Genomic DNA, 21,329 nt, shown 5'->3' with positions numbered 1-21,329 from the left:
TCAATATGCAACAGATAATAACTTCCCCTAGCCCATTTTGGGCGGGAACCCCTTTTGGTGTTAGCATTATGTTATGCTTTAGCTATTGAAAAATAGCAGATCTACAAGCTCATAGCGCGCCACCGAGTGGCGCGCTACGAGCTTGTAGGTCTGCTATTTTTGAAAAATCGAAGAACGACTGACATAGAAACATAGCTTTTTCAGAAAACTGTCAGGATGTAGAAGACATTTTTAGAATCTGATCTCGGGTCAAAATGGGCTAGGACAGGCAGGGTATGAAAAGCAATTAGACAGCCCATGCTAACCTCACATTAAAAGGGCCAGTAGTTTGACACAGGGGAGTCAGTCCTCATTAGGTTCCTCTGCACCATCGCATTACTGTTGTAGTCAATAGATGGATTCACCTCCGCCGTTGCAATGGTGGAAAAATAACTAATTACATTTTCTCAAGTACTGTACTTAAGTAACATTTTGAGGTATACTTGTACGTTATTTGAGGGTTTTTTCTCTCTCGATACTTTACTTGAATGATTGTAGAGGCACATATTTTACTTTTGACTCTACTACTATTAACACAATAGCCGTTCTACATGACATCGTGGTTGTGAGCTTGTTGATTGGCTATTTCCGAAAAGGTTTGACATATAGTGCTTTTACTTTGGTCCTTAAAGTATATTTTGATGGCAATACCTTTGCACTTTTATTCAAGTAAAATTTTTAACACATGCATTTCACTTAACTCATTTTGGGCGGGAACCCCTTTTGGTGTTAGCATTATGTTATGCTTTAGCTATTGAAAAATAGCAGATCTACAAGCTCATAGCGCGCCACCGAGTGGCGTGCTACGAGCTTGTAGGTCTGCTATTTTTACTATTGAAAAATCGTAAAAATGTGGCACAAATCTTTGAATATATATTCTTTCAGAGCGAATGTTTTTTTTATTTTGACGTCAGGCCTAAATGGGATAAAGTATATTTTGATAGCAATACCTTTGCACTTTTATTCAAGTCAAATTTTGAACACATGCATTTTACTTAACAGAGTATTTTCAATTGTGGCATTGCTACTCTTACTTAAGTGAAAAATCTCTGCGCTTATCTTCTTCCACCACTGTTCTTGTATAATTGCTCCCGGTAAAGCCAATAGAGGGATTTACCTCAGTCGCTTGCTTTTCAGAGCCGTTGGATACAGGAAGGCTCTGAAATGATTAAGACGGCAGAATATGGATGGAATCCTTTCAAGTCTTTTGTATCTAAAGCAGGGCCAAGACGATTTGCACCACTGCCTTACGCGCATGGCAAGCATACAGTATACCAGAGGGGAAGCGAGGATGTTTTCTTGTTGATGTTGTTATTATTTGATGGTAATGGACTGTAGCATACAGTCAGTGTGACATCAGAACAGCGTACTGTGCTGTATAGTTCTGCCCCTGGGACCGTGCCCAGATTAGAGAACCCCGTGGGCGGTATATATTTGGTCCATCAAACCCGGCAGGCAGTGAATATGGATCGAGGTCTCATTACAGCATACAGACCCTTCCTTCTCCCTGCACCACTGGTTTTCAAAGGAGAGGAAAATGGTGGGGGAAAGAAAGGTAGACATCTTAACCCATTCTGACCTGAGATCAGGTTCTAAAAATGTCTTCTACATCCTGACAGTTTTCTGAAAAAGCTATGTTTCTATGTCAGTCGATTTAAAAAAAATAGCAGACCTACAAGCTCGTAGCGCGCCACTCGGTGGCCCCAAAAGGGGCCACCAAAAGGGGTTCCCGCCCAAAATGGGTTTTAAACTAATGTATACAGTGTGTGTGTGTGTGTGTGTGCGTGTGCGTGCGTGCGTGCGTGCGTGCGTGCGTGCGTGCGTAGTTAAATTCAAATCGGAAAATATGGCAAAATGTTTTTTAAAAAATCCAGTTTTCAAAAAGCAATAATAGCAGACCTACAAGTTCACAATGCAATGCGTTGAACATCTAGTTGTAAGAATTGCCCTTACACATCCTACTTTAAATGCACCACAACTGTGTGTGTGTGTGTCTGTATAATCTACCGGTACCTAACTCGAGAACCGTTTACCCCACCAACTTCAGTTCCACACCACCACAGCCATTTGATTACTTAACCAGTCCACTTTTCAGTCAGTTTGCACTCTTCAGACACAAGGCAGGTACAGACAGATACAGAAATGTCCATATGGGACACAGACAGATGGTTAAAACGGATGCTATGACAACGGGTATTGCATACTAGGTTCCCAACTTGCATCGTTCCAAAGTAGGCCGGTGGCCGACAGGCACACGTAAAGTTCTACATTTGAAGCCCATAGAACCACATTAATTTCAAAGCCTACATCTTCCCAATCTATACTGTGCCGTCTCATTGGTAAAGATGTGGGTTTCAAATGGGAAATAAAAAAATCCAAAGCAAAGGCGCAAAGAGTGTGTGTGAGAGAAATGTAATAATGGAGGGGGGGGGGGGGGGGGGAAGAGACCAAGAAAGAGAAGTATGAGGCTCTAAAGGAGGGACACAGCTGAATTATAGCCTACTCAAGGAATCAATAACCTCGCAAATCTCTGCTCCCGTTAGCTGTTAGGTCTTTGACTCTTTCCCTGGATGCTTCCGAGCAGAGAGGGTGACAGATGTGAAGACCATGAGCCCGCCGATTTATGAGGCTCCCACACTAGACTAGAAGAGAAAGGGGGGGGGGGGGGGGGGGGGGTTGTGTGGGGGAGAAACACAGAGAGACTAACCATTTATATATTACAGAGGGGACTGAGGGGACAACAGGCAAAGAGGATTGTGAATTTGTGACTTATGCTTAATGTGATCTACAAACGTATGCTTAATGTGTATATGTACAACTGTGATCTGCAAACGTGAACTACAAGCAGATCTACAAGCTCACAACATGCCGCATATGTGGCGCGTTGTGGACTTGTAGGATCGGCCAATTACAGTGTGCAACACCAGCACGACGGAAGTATGAATCAGGCAAAGAAGAGCTGTATGTAAACAAACATATTATAGTTAAAGGTTTTTTAAACAAAGTTCTCCACCTGTCCATTTGCCAACATGCCAAAGGCAAGTGGTCTTGGTCTTAACTACAGTAGTTAAGTCCTAACCTCGCGTCACCAGGCTTTCAGGTAATAACCCATTAAAACTGGGAAAGCATCAGTGTCATTTTATTCTTTGGCTATTCATTTTTTTTCCACTCTCTACATTTTTTAAAGGGGACATATTTAACTAAAATCTTGGCTTATGGGGGTCCCTGGAACATTTTGAGATGGCTGTCTGTGGCCAAATGCATATCATTTTTGGGGTCCTTGACATGAAAGGTTTTGAGCACCACTGATAGCAATATAAATTTTTCAGAAAACAGTTTTTGAGTGGTGCAACCACTCCAAGGAACAGCAATGTCCGTGTCCGTGTGACACCTATGTGACTCGTGTTAACCTATGTTTGTGTGTGACTCATGTGTGACTAATGAGTACCAGTAGGGGCGCTGTCGTGCCAGAAACAGAGAGAGAGAAATAGTGCTGCACTGTTGCCTGCTAATGAGAGAGAGAGGGGGGGGGGGTGTAAGGGGGGGAGTTGCACCACTCAGTTCACACGGGTGTGATTTTTTAGAAGACATGCCGGTCTGATTTTAGAAGACATATAGAATCTGCCTCGGGTCTTAACGGCCCCATATACTTTGGCTTACGATGAAATAGGCAAATAGCCAATTTACAAGCTTATTCCTTTTTTCTTTTTTTTCCTGGTTATGTTGATTTATTTTAGAATTATTTTGACTGTACCTAATGTCATGCTAGGATTAATGTGGTTAATTTAACCCATTCTGGGCGGGAACCCCTTTTGGTGTTAGCATTATGTTATGCTTTAGCTATTGAAAAATAGCAGATCTACAAGCTCATAGCGCGCCACCGAGTGGCGCGCTATGAGCTTGTAGATCTGCTATTTTTTTTAAATCGAAGAACCACTGACATAGAAAGCTCGTAGCTTTTTCAGAAAACTGTCAGGATGTAGAAGACATTTTTAGAATCTGATCTCAGGTCAAAATGGATTAATCCCTGCCCCACGTCTTGAGATTTACAGTACATTTCAAAGTTATATATAAATAGAGGTTGAGAAATAGACTTTAGATTGCTCAGTTCTGTTATTGTATGCTTTCAAATGTACTGAGGGATCTATGTCAGTCGTTCTTCGATTTAAAAAAAATAGCAGACCTACAAGCTCGTAGCGCGCCACTCGGTGGCGCGCTATGAGCTTGTAGATCTGCTATTTTTCAATAGCTAAAGCATAGCATAATGCTAACACCAAAAGGGGTTCCCGCCCAAAATGGGTTAACTAAAACAGTACATTTCAAAGTTATATATAAATAGAGGTTGAGAAATAGAGGTTGACTTTAGATTACTCAGTTCTGTTATTGTATGCTTTCAAATGCACTGAGGGATCTAATGAGACATCGCAACGAGATACGAGAATCACTGCCCATTTTTTTGAACTAATGCGTAGTGCGTAGTTTCAAGAACGTCGTGACTCTGTTCTTATAAGATTAGGTAGGGTGGCTCAGGGGTAGAGTGGCTGGATGGTAACCGCAAGGTTGCCTGTTCGAACCCGGGCTCCCCCAGAGTTTGTGTCGAAGTGTCCTTGAGCAAGACACTGAACCTCAAATTGCTCCCGATGTGCTGGCTAGTGCCTTGCATGGTTTCTGCCGCCATCGGTGTATGAATGTGTGTGTGAATGGGTGAATTGATGCACAATCTATGTAAAGCGCCTTGGATAAAGGCGCTATATAAATGCACCATTTACCATAAAGTGCTATACAAATAAAGTTTATTATTATTATTTTAAAGAGCTTTGCTTTATCATTTTCCTGCAAGATGCTACAGTATCTGTCTGTCTGTCTGTCTGTCTGTCTGTCTGTCTGTCTGTCTGTCTGTCTGTCTGTCTGTCTGTCTGTCTGTCTGTCTGTCTGTCTGTCTGTCTGTCTGTCTGTCTGTCTGTCCACATGAAGTCCATGTGGCCATCTGACATGACTTTTATTTATTATTGATTATTTATGATGACACCCCAAAACGACGAGAGTGTTGCTGCTGAAATTTGGCCTAAGATACAGAATGTGGTGCTCCAGAGACCTGTACACATTTAGAATAGATACAACATAGGTTTGTGACTGTGTTATAATTCTACCACCACTGACCGAATGTACCTGTTTTGTGTTCTATGTTTTGGTATCAATCGTATTTCTGTGTACGGTGGGGTGATACTGGGTGACATCAACAGAGCGTCGCAGTCCCGCCCTCTACCATGGACCAGGAAATGATTCTCCGTTCATTTTCCTCATAGACATTTCAGAAAGTATTTATTTAAAGACGTTTACGCCGCGGACAAAGCCAACTCGAGTCGTGACAAATCATGACAACAAACACAATTTTTGGGGCCGAAAAAATAATTAGAAAGAAGAAAAAAACGGCCGGTTACAACACTTTTTTTGTTGTTTTTCTTCTTTGTAATTATTTGTTTGGTCCAAAATATTGTTTGTGTTGTCATGAGTTGTCACGACTCGAGTTGGCTTTGTCCGTGGCGTAACCGTCTTTAAATAAATACTTTTTGAAATGTCTATGGGAAAAATGCATTGGGATTCATTTCCTGGTCCATTGTAGGGGGCGGGACTGCGACGCTCTATAGGACCCCACAGATCAATAAATACAGCCACATCATTAGGTCAGGTGGAAAGCTAACTACCAATACACATAGGGCAGCCTTTATTTTCTATAAATGTCTTCTAAATCCTGACCGTTTTCTATGTCAGTCGATTTTTCAAAAATAGCAGACCTACAAGCTCGTAGCGCGCCACTCGGTGGCGCGCTATGAGCTTGTAGATCTGCTATTTTTCAATAGCTAAAGCATAGCATAATGTTAACACCAAAAGGGGTTCCCACCCAAAATGGGTTAACTAAAATAGCCATGTTGTTCTTCAGGAGAAGGACAACAAACATCCATTGATCCCGTCTTTCTATTCTGGTCTCCCCAACAGCCTAAAGTCCACTCTGAAGAAGCGGCTGCCCAGTGATGTGGTCAACCTGTCGGGCATGCCCCTGTGTGGCCGAGACATCCACCACGTGGCGTACTACATCCAGGGCAGCAGCGACGTGGTGTCTGCCGTGGACCTGAGCTTCACCGAGCTGCAGGACGAGGGCCTGCGCCTGTTACTGCCCGTCCTCGGCAGTCTGCCCAAGCTGACACGATTGGCGGTGAACGGGAACCGCCTGACAATGGCCATTCTGAAGGACCTGACCGACATGGTGAAGGACCACAGGAAGTTTCCCAGCCTAGCCTGGGTGGACCTGGGCAACAACGTGGATATCTTCACCGTGCCCCAGCCGTTGCTGGTGGCTTTGCGCCGTCGCTTTGGCCTGCGTAGCAGCCTTCCCACCATCTATGAGTACAGCGAGGTGCGGACTGTGACGAGCTACGTCCCTAACCTGGAGACCTCCGTCGAGGAGGCCAGCCTGTGTGAGGACGCAGAGCGCGATGAAGAACACGATGGGCACGAGGAGGAGGATGCAGGGTGATTTAGTGCCAGTGTCACACACCGAAAATAACAGATCTACAAGCTCACAACACGTCGCCACGTGATGTGTTGCGAGCTTGGGTCTGGGGCTTGGGGCTTTGAGCTGGGAAGTGTGTCCACAAATGTGATACTTCACTGTTGCAACAGGTGATTGTCCAACGTCCATGGTGGTCTGACATAGTGTGACAACACTTTCTAGAGCTCTGTCTGTTTACTCACCTGAAGTCCTGAGTCCTAGCCTCTCGTGTTACGCACAAAACCCACCTGGCTTGCAAGCATAATAAGCACACGGACGCTGCTTTTCTTCCGCTCCATGATAATAAATGCAGCCGTTCTCATTGGCAGTGCATGGGCGATCCACTTGCGGGCGTGAAGATTTTTTTCGCCGATCTGGGTGGGAAAAATAGCTTGTCCAAACTGCTTGTTGTCCAGGCACGTTCTCATAGAAATACAATTGTATATAGAATGACCAGACGTCCCGCTGTGGCCAGAGGTTAAATTGTTCGAGAACAGTCACGCATAAAGCGGCGAGCGCATTTAACGGCGTATGCTGACGCTTTGTTGGGGGGCAATGGTGGGTTCAGTGCGTTAGCATGTTTCATCTTGCCAGTAGTTGCTTAGGGTAACTAACTACATACCTCGATATATAAATCATGAACCGTGTTGTGTCCCTTTGCATGTTCAGACTGCAGAGAGACTTTCACTTTCAAATAACAAACTCAAAAAATCACACTCGTGTGAAGTAAGGGACGCCTGGTAATGTTAGTTTGAGGTACTGAACTAATTACTTCAGTGAAGCATTTGAATAAGTTCAACTTTAAATTAAGTAAATCTCCCACGTGGGCTTGATGTTTTTACTATTAAATATGTTTCTCATCTATGTAGAGTAACATACTAGGAGCAACTGCATTTCCTAGTGTGTTTGAATTAAATGTCTCGCGGTTACATTGCGCTGCGGAAGCATTTATTAAGGACTCATTTTTCAACTAATTAAAAGTATTCCAATTTCTATTTTTAATTCCGTATCAATGAGCTCCAAAGAGAAACTGCCTTTGAATGATAGAGTGTAGCATACAGAGCATACAGATATACAGTACATATTACGTACAGACACAACAAAATATACACAGCACAGGCACACGCACGCACGCACGCACGCACGCACGCAAACACACACACACACACACACACACACACACACACACTCACTCACACATACACACACTGCTAATGAACTGATTGCTGCCTCTGCCAGGTCATGTTAGCCCTGACCAGACACAGATGGTGAACGACATTAACCCCTGATCACATCCTTCTACTGATGGTCTATGAACTACTGTAAATCTTATTTTACAGTATGAATTTGATCGTAACTAAAAAAAGCATTTACATTTTTCTCTAGTGTGCTACAATATAATGTACAGTTGTACACACACGCATCATAAAGGGATTTTTTTTGTTCTAGATTGTGTTGTGTGTAGTAGTAGTAATTATTTTTGTATTATTTTAAAACATGTTTACAGCAGCTCAACTCAAGTGTCCAGGGGTACGGCCGAAGGCGTGTGTTTTACATGCACATTTATATTCTAGTAATTTTCAGAATACAAAAATATTAGGGTGCCACATCCAGATGCCAATGTTTACAATGCTAGTTTAGAAACGAGTAGGTTGCGCACACATCCAGTCCTTCGCTGGTGCTGGACTAAAAGTAGATGCAATTCAGAGAGAGGGAAGTCCGCACACAGCCGGCTCAGCAGCACCACAGTGTCTCATTTATTAAAACACCGACATCCACAGACACAACGTTTCGGCCCTATAGCAGGCCTTCATCCACCTGATGCAGGCCTCTTTTTAAATGTTTACAATGGCCCACAACATACTATATTAGTCAGGATAGTGGGCTACGTAAACACCATGTACAGTCATTTTTTCCATCTGTGCTAAGCTTCATTTCTATGATAATATACAGGATAATCTGTGTATTCATATGTAAAGTATATTGTAATGGATATAAATACCCATATGAACAGATTATCTACACACGTTTCCACAATATTGTATATAAATATGCTAATTGTACAATGTGCATATCTGAATCGACATGCTGTGTGTGTCTGTGAGAGTATGAGCATGACCATAAGTGTATGATGATTGTGTGCATGAAAGTGTGATGTGCACATACTACTGTATTACTACTGTACCCTTCGGTCTTGTAAATGGACTGGTGCACTTTAGATACAATTCAGTCCCTGTACAGTGTACATGCAAGCGTTGGTTTGGGTTCAGTTTACGAAAAATCAAAATCATGTTTTTGCCATAATCAACCTCTTTAACCTTCTTGGTAAACTAATAGTTGACCGGCATGGGTTCTGTACTCTGTCCGACTCTTTTCCCCCTCTACACCAAATCAGTTTGGTGAAAATCAAGCTTGTAGATCTGCTATTTTCTGTGACTGTTCCCCCCCTGAATAGATGCTCGGTTCAAGTGGTTAAACTCAATCAGACAGATTCCAATCATGACCATGCACACAACAGATATAGGCCTACTTTTCTTTTCTTTTCTTCCTCCAAACTTTAGTAGGTAATCACAGCTCTCTTTGGAACTTAAACAGAAATGTTCGAGTGCTCAAGATTTACAAAATAAATGTATACCAAAAAACGTATGTGTTTGTTTTTATTGTGGTTGTGTGGAATCCCAATTGCACGTCATTATTTTTCATTGAAAACTTAAAATGTCAGCTCTGGACAAAAACAACAATATTCTCATTTGAAGGCCTTCACAACAAAGCACATATTTTAAGTGTATGTATTTTGAATAGCTACTCAGTTTCTAAACACTGAAAGGACATCCGCATCTGTATACTTTTTCAGTAGACTCCATCTCATCATGGATTGACAATACGGCAGTGGTTCCCAAACTTTTTCACGTCAAGGACCCCCAAATTAACACTAATTAGCCTGGCGAGGACCCCCATTTGAAAAGATATGCCAGGGACCCCCATAAGATAACATTTTTACGGCTCTAGCAGTGATTCTCAACCATTTCAAGGACGCCTCGGTTTGATATGCAATAGGCTACAGAACCCCCATTTAATAGCATTATCTCTGAGAGTGAGACCCCAATTTGTATTGTAAAATCAATGTTAATTTAACTCTGAGAGTGCACATTTCTACACCCTCAGAGTTACAGACTCATAAGGGCCCATTTATCAAACTATCATTTAGCTGCATGGGGACCCCCCTGGAACTGCCTCAAGGACCCCTGGGGGTCCCCGGACCCCACTTTGAGAAGCATACGGTCTGTGTTGTGTGACTGAATAGTGACTGCTGTTTGGACCTGCCAGAGGTAGAGTAATATCACTATGCTGCTGACCATAGGAGATGCTCTGCTAGCGAGGCGTTTCCCACGCTCACAGTGGGAGCGTTTGGAAGTCATCCATCTTCAGTTCCTATTAGACCCTCTCTGAAAGAAACGCCAGAGCTATAAAGTGTCAGATAACAAGGAAATCCTGTGCCAATTTGTAGCCGACACTGATAACACATCCAAGCCATTTTAACAGTTCTGTGCTTGTGCTGCACAAATGAGGAATTCCTCAGCATGTCTCTCTGCAGTCGACAGCTCTCTGTGGTGAGAATGATCAAGGGGGTATATTAGGCCTATAGGACTACAGTGTTCAATACAGTAGTTACACCCCGCAATCCAGTCAGAATGTTTAATCTTTCTACATTAGACTCCAAATATACAAGTAATGAGCACATGCCCTGCAAAGCCTGTGAACATGAATCCAAGCTGAACCTCGCAGATCTCAAGGTTGGTGAGCACAGTAGGCCTAAATAAAGAAAACTGTGTTCATTCAAATATGAGAGTGTGAACAAGTGGAGAGTACAAATGGGTACAAATGTTCTTTTGGCTTTCTTTTTTTTTTAACTTGTTTATTGCCATTATAAGATCATTTAAATCTTTTGGCTTTCAAATATGGCTTTTGTGTTCAAAGCAACTTCACATTTAGTAGCCTAATACAGGAATCAATCAAAGATAAGTTCTTATCATTTTGTGGACAAGTAATATAGAACACTGCAGCATTTCAGTGTAGGAATGATGCACAAGACAAAGAATGAATCTACAATCTCCAGTAGAAAGCACAACATAAAGATTCTAAGCCATTGTATTCATTAATTTTTGATGGTGTTTTGAGATGTCAGTAAACTAAAGACATGCCGTAGTTTAATCATAACGTATCAATAATAAATAGCCTAAATAAGATGTTAAAATCTCAGCAGAGTTGCAGCTCTGTCTTTTTAGTTAGATAGAATACTCCATCTAGTGGCGTGTTTATGTATGCGCAGCGCTGTGTTCTCCCAATGACTCCCATATTACAAACCAACAGATATCATATCAGAGCTTTCATTACCACTGGCTGGCTGGCTGCTGCAGGACACGAATGCATTGTGGAAATCAGCCCACGACCAACGTAATGCTGAGTGAGTTATTCAATATATTATTGTTGTGATTGTGAAGCCATGTTGCTTTTCACAGACAGTTTCGAATAACTATAGATTGACAGTTTGAGAGCGACCGAGGACAATCAGCTCAGCTGTGCTTTTAGAGACAGTCATGCTGTTACGAATTATTTTGTAGCTTTTAGACCTCAGTCCTCACCAACTTGTGCATCTTTTTGTTGTATTGTTTTGTTCTTTAACCTACATGTATATCCTTACACGTACCCGTTATATGATATTTGTGTTTGTGTAGAAGATAGAACCACACCAACACCACACATACAGTAACAAACTGCAAGTCATCAGTAAAGAAAAGTCAACAAAGAATGAACCATACTGAACCACCTGGGGTCGTTTTCCTTCAATTAGACTGGCACTACAAAGCAATCATATTATTATAATATAATAACATTATTATTAGCTTTAATCAAATAACTGAAACTATTTGTTGTTTCCTACTACAGGTCCAGGATGTATCTATTCTATTCTATCCCATCCCGGGTCCGGAGAAGAGGAGGAGCACCTGGATGGTTGACCACACGATGGCGCCAAATGCATTGATTGACAACCCCAGGACACTGGTAATTATAATAAGTGAGCCCTGTTACTGATCAAACACTATAGAAATGACTACTATCAGAATATATCGAGCTTTAAAATAAAAACCTTTTACAACAACAAAAAACTGGTCATCTCCATCCTCCAGGCCAAATTGAAATAACAAACTTAAACATTTTCAAACAAGATTATCAGCAGTGTCTCATATCTTTTAAAACATGTATTTTTTTATACACCATTTATACATGGTGGGTCCGACCATTCCTAGGTCGCCGGATTTGTGGGTCCGACCGTTCCGAGAGCACCGTATTTGTGGGTCCGACAGTTCAGACTCAGAGGTCGCCGGATTTGACCCAGGGCGAGCGTGTTTTGTGGTGAGTGTTTTTGCACACACACACACACACACACACACACACACACACACACACACACACACACTGTATCTGTATGGAGCCGGACAGAAACTCTACATCTGACCTCAAACCTCAAACCCTTAGATCTCCATATATGGAGCTGACCTGTTCTGACATTCCATATGTTGATTCTTCCCCACCCGTCCTTCCTGTTCTGACATTCCATGATGATCTGACCTCATCAAACCCTGTACACTCAACACACGCTCCATATATGGCCAGTACAGAATTCATTCCAAATTCTGATCTAACCCCCCCCCATGCCAAAGTGGCAGCACTCACCCAGCAGTCTGCCGTCACCCAGGCGCATACGTGCACGTGACCTCGCCCTTTAAGGGCATCTTACTGGTTTAAGTGGTTAACTAAACCTGACTGAAGTGACATCATCGTCACACTCTGCTCTCTTAAACTCCCCACTTATTATCACATCCAGATAAACTCCTGATTAACTGATGTAATAGGTCGTTTTGATTTGGCAAAATACTCCAAACTGCCGACAACACAACTGGGGTGGGCTGCACGCCCAGTGCCGTGCGGAGGTGCAGCCTGAAGCAGGGTCCCCCCATTTTGGATATTTCCAATGCAGACATAAAGGAGGGCTTCCTCTGCCCGCTGTGCCTGAAAGACCTGCACTCATTCTACCAACTCCAGGACCACTATGGAGCGGAGCACTCGGGGGCGGACCGCCATGTGCTCAAAAGACTGGCTCAGAAGGCCAAGAAAGCCAAGGATAAATTACTGAAGTGGAACGGTGAAGACGGGCCCGAGACCCACAGCCACTACGGTGGTGGAGTGGACCCATACATGTGGGAACCTCAGGAACCGGGAGCCACCAGAAACCATTTGGACTTCTTCAAAAGACACCGGGCAGCTCGGGTAGAGCATAACGTCACGGAGGTCAATAAACTCGTCGTGAATCTGAAGACGCTGACGTCTATTGACCGGACCAACGTCGATGCGGCCAAAATCAGAGCAATAGAGAAATGCGTAGTGCCATGGGCGAGTGACTCGTATGTGCCCTTCTGTCCCGACTGTGGGCACAAGTTCAGAACCCTTAGCAGACGACACCACTGTCGTCTCTGTGGCTCGATCATGTGCTGGAAGTGCATAGAGTTTGTTCCCCTGTCGCTGGTTTATGAGATAATAAGTGTGACACCGGAGGCCCTGTGTGGACCCGGAAGCCCCGGTCAATCCCAGGTGTCCCCAGCAGGGGGTGGTGGTGGTGGTGGCATGGGCTCTAGGAGTAGTAGCATCAGCAGCCTGAGCAGTGTCACCTCCATTCTGGAGGAAAAGGATAATGAGAGGATTCGCTGCTGTCAGCACTGCATGGACACCCTGCTGAAGAGACAGCAGAAGTTGGAGAAGGGCCACATGCCGGACATAGTCACGCTTTATGAGAGGCTGAGGTCGTGTATGGACAAAGTGGACGAGAGGGCTCCGGAGTACATCCGAATGAGCGAATCTCTCAATGCCGGATACGAGACGGCATACAATCTGGACACTGCCGGTGCACTGAGAATGGAAGTACTCAAATACTATGAATTAATTGATGCACTGAGTAAGAGGATCTTGACACTCGGAGTTAATGCTGACGACCCACCGCCACATCCCAACACCCTCCAGCTGCAGAAAATGGTCCACTATACTGTCACACTGTTTGTCCAGGAGAAGCTGTTTGGCTTGATGTCTTTACCCACTAAGGAGAAGTATGAGAATCTGAAAGAAAAGAGGAAACGAGAGCAAGAGAAGAGGAGGCAGGAGTCCGAGAAGAACCGTCATGCTGCCGACACCAGCAGAGAGCTTCCCCAGGCCCCTGCAGTCCCGCACATCACCTCCTCAGACGTCTTCCACACACAGAGTGATTTTAAAGACCCTCTGCTGCAGCAGATGGAAAAGGTGCAGTCATTTCTGCGTCAGGCGCAGGAGGCCCATCGTATGGACGAGGTGGTCATGTTAGATAATAACCCGCAACAACAGCTACAGACCAGCCTGGCCATTACTCTCTTCGAGAAGCTGGACAAGGACGAGAGCTTGCAGCAGGATGAGATCGAGCACTTTGAGGCTCAGGAGAGGGAGGAGATGGAGCACATGGCCCCAACTCTCTCCATCTTCTGGGAGAGTTTTCGGGACTTGGGTCATGCAGGGAACCTACGACAGGACCAATATGAAGAGCCAGCAGAAAAACTAACCCCTATAGCTGAAAGGAACACGCTTTCTTTAAGCGCAATCCCAACTTTCACGGCACAGGAGATGCCTCCGAGGCTAAGAAGCTTAGGTGGACATGTGGCTCCTCCTGGAGGTGAAGAACAGAAGTTCAATCCCTTTGATGAGGACTCCACTCCCATAAAGGAGCACACGTCCAATACCTTCTTCAAGGGCATCCAGATGGAGCATCAGGCAACCAATGGAAAAGAGTACAATCCCTTTGAGGAGAAAAGAGATGCCAGCAGCCCCTTCACTGAGGCCCGGGTCTCAACCAACCCCTTCGATGGAACGGACAAGGAGGAGGTTCTGCAAGACATCGATTTGATCGAGGAGGAGCTGCTCCTGCAGCAGATTGACAACATCCGGGCCTACATCTTTGATGCCAAGCGCAACAACCGCCTGGATGAGGTGGAGCTGCTATTGGAGAACCTGAGAGAGCTGCAGCGCACCTTGCAGGAACAGAAGGAGAAAGAAAAACATGTTAACACCTGGTTCTCATAATAACCCTCACTTTGAATCCCTCACAGTGAGGCCAAGGTCAGCTGTACTTGATGTACTGCAACTAGTTGAGTAGTACTAGTATGACTACAGTCGTTTCCACCCTGTACAAGCACTACAAATGCATTTGTAGAAGGCATTGTTGGCAGTAACCAGCAGCTGTTTTGGTAGAATGGAGACACCACTTAAAATACCACTTAAAAATAACTAGTTTTTTCCATGCAGTTGCCAAATGGATCTTTTGAATGGGAATATGTCTGCAACCTTGTGTAATTTGGCAGTCTTGGAAGTCTCATGAATCATCACATTTGTGCCATGGGGAAACTACAGGCAACTAATCTTAACAGTACCACTGTTTTAGGCTATATGTGATCAAATTTGACTGAGGGACTGCCATTTGATATTTTTGAATTTCCGTTTTTTCACGTCATATGAAAGCAGGGAATCATAGCTTCAAATTGACATTGGTTGTTCAGTTTGACTCACCAGTTTTGGAGATATGGCTTATAGAGTAATGTCTTGCAGAGAAACAGCGAGTTGAGAAAACAGGCTAACATTACCCCTAGCTACATGTTTATACATTTATTACATATTTACATGTCGATTTCAGCTCTGACACTTATTTCAGACATGCTCTAGTATGTGAAGAGTCTGCCTGTGCTATCAACTCATTTTGAAAAAAAAAAAAAGTTTTTCTCCTCTGGTGAAAAGCTGGAGTTTGCGCGATGGCAGGCTCAAATCTGTTCACATATTATTAACCTTTTAACAGGACCACAATGGAAACGAGCCCTCATGGATTTGTATGTTATGCTTTTATCATTATTACTAAGAGGTAGGGTTAAGTGATATTGTTTTGTTTTAAAGACAACTATATCACTTACCCCTACCTCTTAGTAACTACGACCATAATGAAAGTCAACGGGGGTGACAATCTAATCGGGAGACATACGTAATCACTACTAACATTATAATGGAAGTTAATGGGGCTGCAAATCAAATCTGGAAACATATGTCATAGATATGTCATAGAGTATATGATGACACATCTATGACATATGACTCCAAATGTGGGTTATGACATGGATAGTTAACTGACATCATCAATGATTGATGTCGCATGATCACATTTAAGTCTGAGATGAGATCCACATTGGAGCAACAATATGGTGGTTTTTCCAGTGCATCTCCACATTCTATTGGAAATGCACTGTGACTTAACCCATTTTGATCTGAGATCAGATTCTAAAAATGTCTTCTACATCCTGACAGTTTTCTGAAAAAGCTATGTTTCTATGTCGTTCTTCGATTTTTCAAAAATAGCAGACCTACAAGCTCGTAGTGCGCCACTCGGTGGCGCGCTATGAGCTTGTAGATCTGCTATTTTTCAATAGCTAAAGCATAACACCAAAAGGGGTTCCCGCCCAAAATGGGTAGAGAGCAGAGCGATGCATGTGATGATGTCACTTCCATCAGGGGAGAGTGTTATTTGTAAAGCATGTTTGCGTGTTTGTTTGGTAACACGAACACACAATATTAGCCAATGCCGATTAAAAACAGCTAAAAGACAAATAAAAAGTTCTTGTTTTGTACAAAATCAACTTTCGGCACTATTATTATAATCATTGCTATAGAGTGTTTGTTCAGTAACCGAGGTCTGTCTCTCCAGCTCTTTAATATACAGTAAAATGAGTAAATACATTTTCAGGTATAGGTGACAAAGTCAATCATAGAGAGTACACATTTATCAGCACACACACACACACACACACACACACACACACACACACACACACACACACACACACACACACACACACACACAGTGAACAACACACACATGCGTTGGCTGTAACCATGGCAACGATAGATCCCATAGGCCGAACTCCGAATCGCCAGTGTTTACATAATTAAAAACGCTAATAAACAGCTTACATTTTGGGAAAGTGCAAAACGGATGTCGTTATGTTGTGCAATGTGCATATACTGTACTAATGAATGAATGGCCTTGTGCAAATTCAAATCAATTAGCTCCAGCCACTGAGGACTGAGGAGAACCGGACAGAACAGACAGGTTATGATGGCAGAGGTTTCCATATGTAGGACAGGATGAGTACTATCAGAATATAGAGCTATTTAACACTTAGTACTAGGGCGGTGCCCTTCGGAGATGGAGATCTCTGTATCTGTTAGTCTGCCTGTGTCCCTTTTATACTATGGGCATATGAGAAAAATAAAGGGAAGCTCCGCACACTCAGATCTGCGCACAATCAATGTATTTATTTAGCAAGCTTTCGGTCTGCTGACCTTCTTCAGGTATAAAATACTATGGGCATAAAAATGACACTGGAAGGGACACAGGAAGATTGTCATACCACAATGACACTGGCCATTATCATCTACAGTACTTTACTCATCTCATGCATAAAGAAACGGATTGGAGTCATTTTCTTCTGGAAATAATGTAGCCATATTATCCAGCCAACTGAAATCATTGTCTACTCACTGTGTCAGGGTTAAATTATATGCTGCGAGTCTGAGAGAATTAGGATCACATGTAGGTGTTCTGGTGTGTCTCGTGGTTCAGTCTATGGTCAATGTACTAGAAGTTTGTGCACCAGCGACCCTGATAACAGAAGATGTTTTTATATTAGATTTAGTACAGAACTAGAGTACTGTTAAGTACAGCAGAGGCGTATCTACAATAAGTCCTGTCCAAATCCATTTCTGGCCTGGCCAAAATCCATACAATGAGAAAAAAAGAGGACAAAAACAAGACCTGAGAACTATTAATGGACAGCTGATTGGCCGTTGCGGTAGAGCGCGACCCTCAATCACCCATTGGAATGTAAATGCATGCCTTTCAGCCTTTGTATCCTACTCGTCTGGCAGGTATATCTCTTTGAAAACCTTTAGTGCTACGATTGTGCGCGGGGAGACGACAATTAACACATCTTGTCTGCCCAAAACGTAGGTGGGGTGAAGATAGTGAAATCTAGCTGAATAGACATTCATATAAATTACATACAGTAGGCTTACATTACATTTTTTATTGGGGTAACTTCTATAGCTGGTGAAATACTAGTGAGATTAAACTGTTTCAAAGATATTTCAATCAATCAAAGCAATCAATGGTTAGGTTAGGGTTTGAGGTACGTTGTCGGACCAATGACTGGTCGGAATTTAGTACACTGCTGTAATCCGCAAGGGGCCAGTATGCCTCAGCTTGGTCGTATTGACATACTACAATGTAGTATGACAATGTAGCAGTGTGCAGGTGAATGGTTAATGGTCCATGTCCTATGGCTTTGTTTAATGGGGGTTACCAGAAGTGTATAGCCTATTCCCCAGAGTCTGCCAGTGGTAGTATGGTGCAGTGTGGCAATCTAGTGCCCCCTGGGGGCTTACAGTAGCTATTGATGATGTAATGAAAGTAGCCTACTGTAAGCTCCTGTAATCTTCCTACTGCAGACTGCAGGTTTTCCTTTCCCCCCCTGCGAGAGACGCACGCACGCGCACACACACGTACCGTACGCACGCACACGCACACACTACACAGGCAGCTATTTCAGGCCCCACTGGACTCAATTTATTTGCTATTATTTATTTACAGTGGCTATATTGGGTTCAGTCTGACACATTAATTGCATTAGGAAAAGATGGCAGTTACATTTGTGACCAAAAGAGAAAATGACAAATAGGCCTATATGTTTTGCTTTATGTGCAGTTGTTCAGTTACCGTGTTCCTGTTCAATGAAATATTAGATATTTTGGTGATTTGGTCGGCTATTCTCGGCGAGCGACACGGTCGTGCATTACTATAACAAATCAATCAGGGCTGCCCACAGACGTGCGTGTTTACGCACGGGATACGGCCTGGACCGCCCACTACACGGCGATCTAAAAGACGATTGGCTGCTAAAGATAACTGTCATTAAAGACCACATCTATGCTGCTCCGTCCGCCGCGCGATGTGGTGTCGCGCGCCGAGAGCGGCCGAGCTACAGCGGCTCTCCAAGCCCACCGCGGGTCGCGTCCGCGACGCGCGGTGAGCTTGGAGAGCCGCGCTCTCGGCGCGCGACACCGACGCGCGACGAAGTACCTCGGCGTTTCCCCTCTTCCAAGTCAGCGATTGGTCAGTTCTTTCCCTGTCCATTACGTTATGTTTATTCCACAATACACTGGCGGAGCTGGAGAGAGGGAATAGGTAATGGTTTGAGATTTCCCCGTGCCCTTGCAATGGTCGCTCTGATATTGTTTCTCGGCGAATTCCTCACCCGGGAATTGCAATGAAGGTAATGCCATTCCTATTTTAACTTAATAATGTGACGATGTCGAGACGATGGTATAGTTTTGCGTTTAGTAACTTCTCTGCTACAATGCGCCAATGAGGAAAGGATCATCCCACTATATCAGATTATGCCCCTGTGTCCGATTAACTATTATTATTCATTGCCTGTAAAAAATAAATTACCATGACATCATATCAATGACAATTATCGATGCATGTTCATTGATGTTGTATTGTCATTTTTGCACCGCTATGTCATTGCGGTTGTCTGTCTGTTATGTGCCAATGTGATGGGATTTATGCACTGATTTATAGGCTACAGATTTGATACAGATCCATACAAGCGCACAACGCGTACGTCATAGCTTATAGCTTATAGATCGGTTATTTTCAAACGTTATATGTAGGCTATACATGAGCGTTCTGTTTCCTGCACCGCATGTTCAATTACAGTAGCCTATACATCCCAGGCACATTGTAGCAGGTAAAATGAGCTGTATTCTCTGAACTCGGCTCAGTCAGTGACAGTGTGGTCTGTGTGTGGCACTTCCCAGTTCGTCCCCAAAGCCCACTGACTTCACGGACCACAGATGACAATGCAATGTCTTAATCGTGATGCTGTCTCTATTTAATGAACTGCAGTCAGTGACTTGAGGGAATGTCATCATCACGTCTTGACTAGACCACAGTTGCAGGTATTTTGTCATTTGAATTAATCTCTCTGTGCTGCAGTTATTATAAGATATAAAGATAAATAAGCCCGCCATGTCACAATGATGATGATCGGTGGTGATATGCTGGTAAACACAGTAGGCTAATATGCATTACTAAAAAGCATAATAACATTGTTATATGGTATAAATTGGGATTTACCCACTTAGCCAAAGTTGAAATTATAACCAGCAGGGGGACAGGAAATCGGCCCTGGCATTTATGGTCTCCACCGGCCCAAAAGTCTTTTTTTTAAATTACTTTTTCTTATTGTTTTGGCTCAGCCCCGGCCGGCCCTATGACTGGTCAGCCCTTCTGGCATATGCCCAGAACCAAGCTCCACATGTAACTATGAAAGATTCAGTGTTAGAGAACAGTGGTTCTCAAAGTGGGGTCCTGCATTGGGACCCACAGCGTCACTGAGGGGGTTCCAGGAAGTCCCCAGCAAAATTATTAATAGCATACAAATCTGTGTAACCACTTTAACCCTACTTCACAGCAGACTACTTTGTTTATTAAAAATCACACCCTTGTGAAATGAGGGGCGCTCTTGTCATCGTACATCAATTTATGTTGGCGGACGTTTGACATTGCTACATAAGGTACATAAGGTGGTCCCTTATTGGCCAAGCACTCCCACGAACATGTGATTGGTTAGCCGATTTGCTCGTGTACATGTACGTTTTCCCTTCAATGCCAATGGTGTTTAATGTTTTGATGTTTAATATACGTCATATTTAGCGGAATTATCAGCTCTTATCATCATCATGAATCATCTCATACTGGCCAATCAGAATGCCTGTTGCCTGTGATTGGTTGGCTGATTTGCTCGTTTACATATGACGTCAATTTTCCCTTCAATGGCGTTTAATGTTTTGATGTTTAATTTACGTCATATTTAGCGGAATTCTGACGTCATTTCTCCATTCATTGTCAATGGCAAATATTGAGACCGCCGGGGACAAGATTTAGCGGACATTTGACCGGAATTCCCCATTCATTGTCAATGGCAAATCTTGAGACGTGTGGGGACAAAAGCTGTTTATAGAAGGGTCTAGCGCCCCTTAAAAATCACACCCGTGTGAAGTGAGGGGCACTCTTATCATCGTACATCATCATGACGTAAAACACTGTCTATTTGCTCAGACAATATGACGTTAAAATTGTCCATTCATTGCCAATGAGAATGTAATGTTTGTGTAGGACAAAGTTTGTGGACACACCAAAAGCTGGATCTAGGAGGGCCCTCGAAAAATAGCCGAGATTGTAGATCTGCTATTTTTAATTTTTAACAATCACACCCGTGTGAACTGTGAAGTGAGGGGCGCTCTTATCATCGTACATCATCAAGGCGTAAAATAGACACCATGCCTATTTGCTCAGACACCATTCATTGTCAATGGGAATTTAATGTTTGTTTAAGACGAGTCTTAAACAAACATTGGACTGTTCAGCCGATTACAGTACATACATATTTTGGGAGGTCTTTGACATGAAAATGTTTGAGAATCACTGTTTTAGAAGATATGTGTTGTACTTTGCATGGTGAAAGTTCATGCTTACTTTTAAAATAAGCTTTTCTGC

The 21,329-nt window shown here is 43.3% G+C and overlaps 3 protein-coding genes across 5 annotated transcripts in view; all 3 read left to right on the top strand.

Annotated features, from left to right (window-relative positions):
* LOC306939355 (leucine-rich repeat-containing protein 75B-like) overlaps positions 1-6,574 on the top strand; it is a gene marked incomplete at both ends in the record, with an annotated part of 50,017 nt that extends 43,443 nt beyond the window's left edge. The window contains one exon of the mRNA XM_079523942.1: positions 6,037-6,574. Coding sequence (XP_079380068.1) covers positions 6,037-6,574 — 538 coding nt within the window. The remainder of the gene's footprint in view (positions 1-6,036) is intronic.
* A 4,372-nt stretch (positions 6,575-10,946) lies between these two features.
* LOC306939676 (E3 ubiquitin-protein ligase RNF34-like) overlaps positions 10,947-21,329 on the top strand; it is a 52,873-nt gene continuing 42,490 nt past the window's right edge. Inside the window, exons 1-3 of one of the 3 annotated variants that reach the window (XM_079524332.1) lie at positions 10,947-11,054; positions 11,537-11,653; positions 11,899-12,004. The gene's annotated coding sequence lies outside the window, so the exon portion shown is untranslated. Of the gene's footprint in view, positions 11,055-11,536; positions 11,667-11,898; positions 12,005-18,932; positions 19,039-19,588; positions 19,730-21,329 lie in introns of those variants that run through there. The other 2 variants (XM_079524333.1, XM_079524334.1) reach the window with 2 other exon arrangements.
* Positions 11,048-14,749, top strand: LOC306939354 (rabenosyn-5-like; the record flags this gene model as incomplete). The annotated part of the gene is made up of 2 exons (XM_079523941.1): positions 11,048-11,054; positions 12,630-14,749. 2 exons carry the CDS (start codon positions 11,048-11,050, stop codon positions 14,747-14,749), a joined length of 2,127 nt encoding a protein of 708 aa, XP_079380067.1.

This window comes from Electrona antarctica, assembly GCF_951216825.1.
Source record: "Electrona antarctica genome assembly, chromosome: 16".
In the NCBI taxonomy this organism is placed as follows: Eukaryota; Metazoa; Chordata; class Actinopteri; order Myctophiformes; family Myctophidae; genus Electrona; species Electrona antarctica.
Note: the sequence above shows the minus strand (reverse complement) of the source record. Positions and strands in the feature narration are given on the sequence as shown.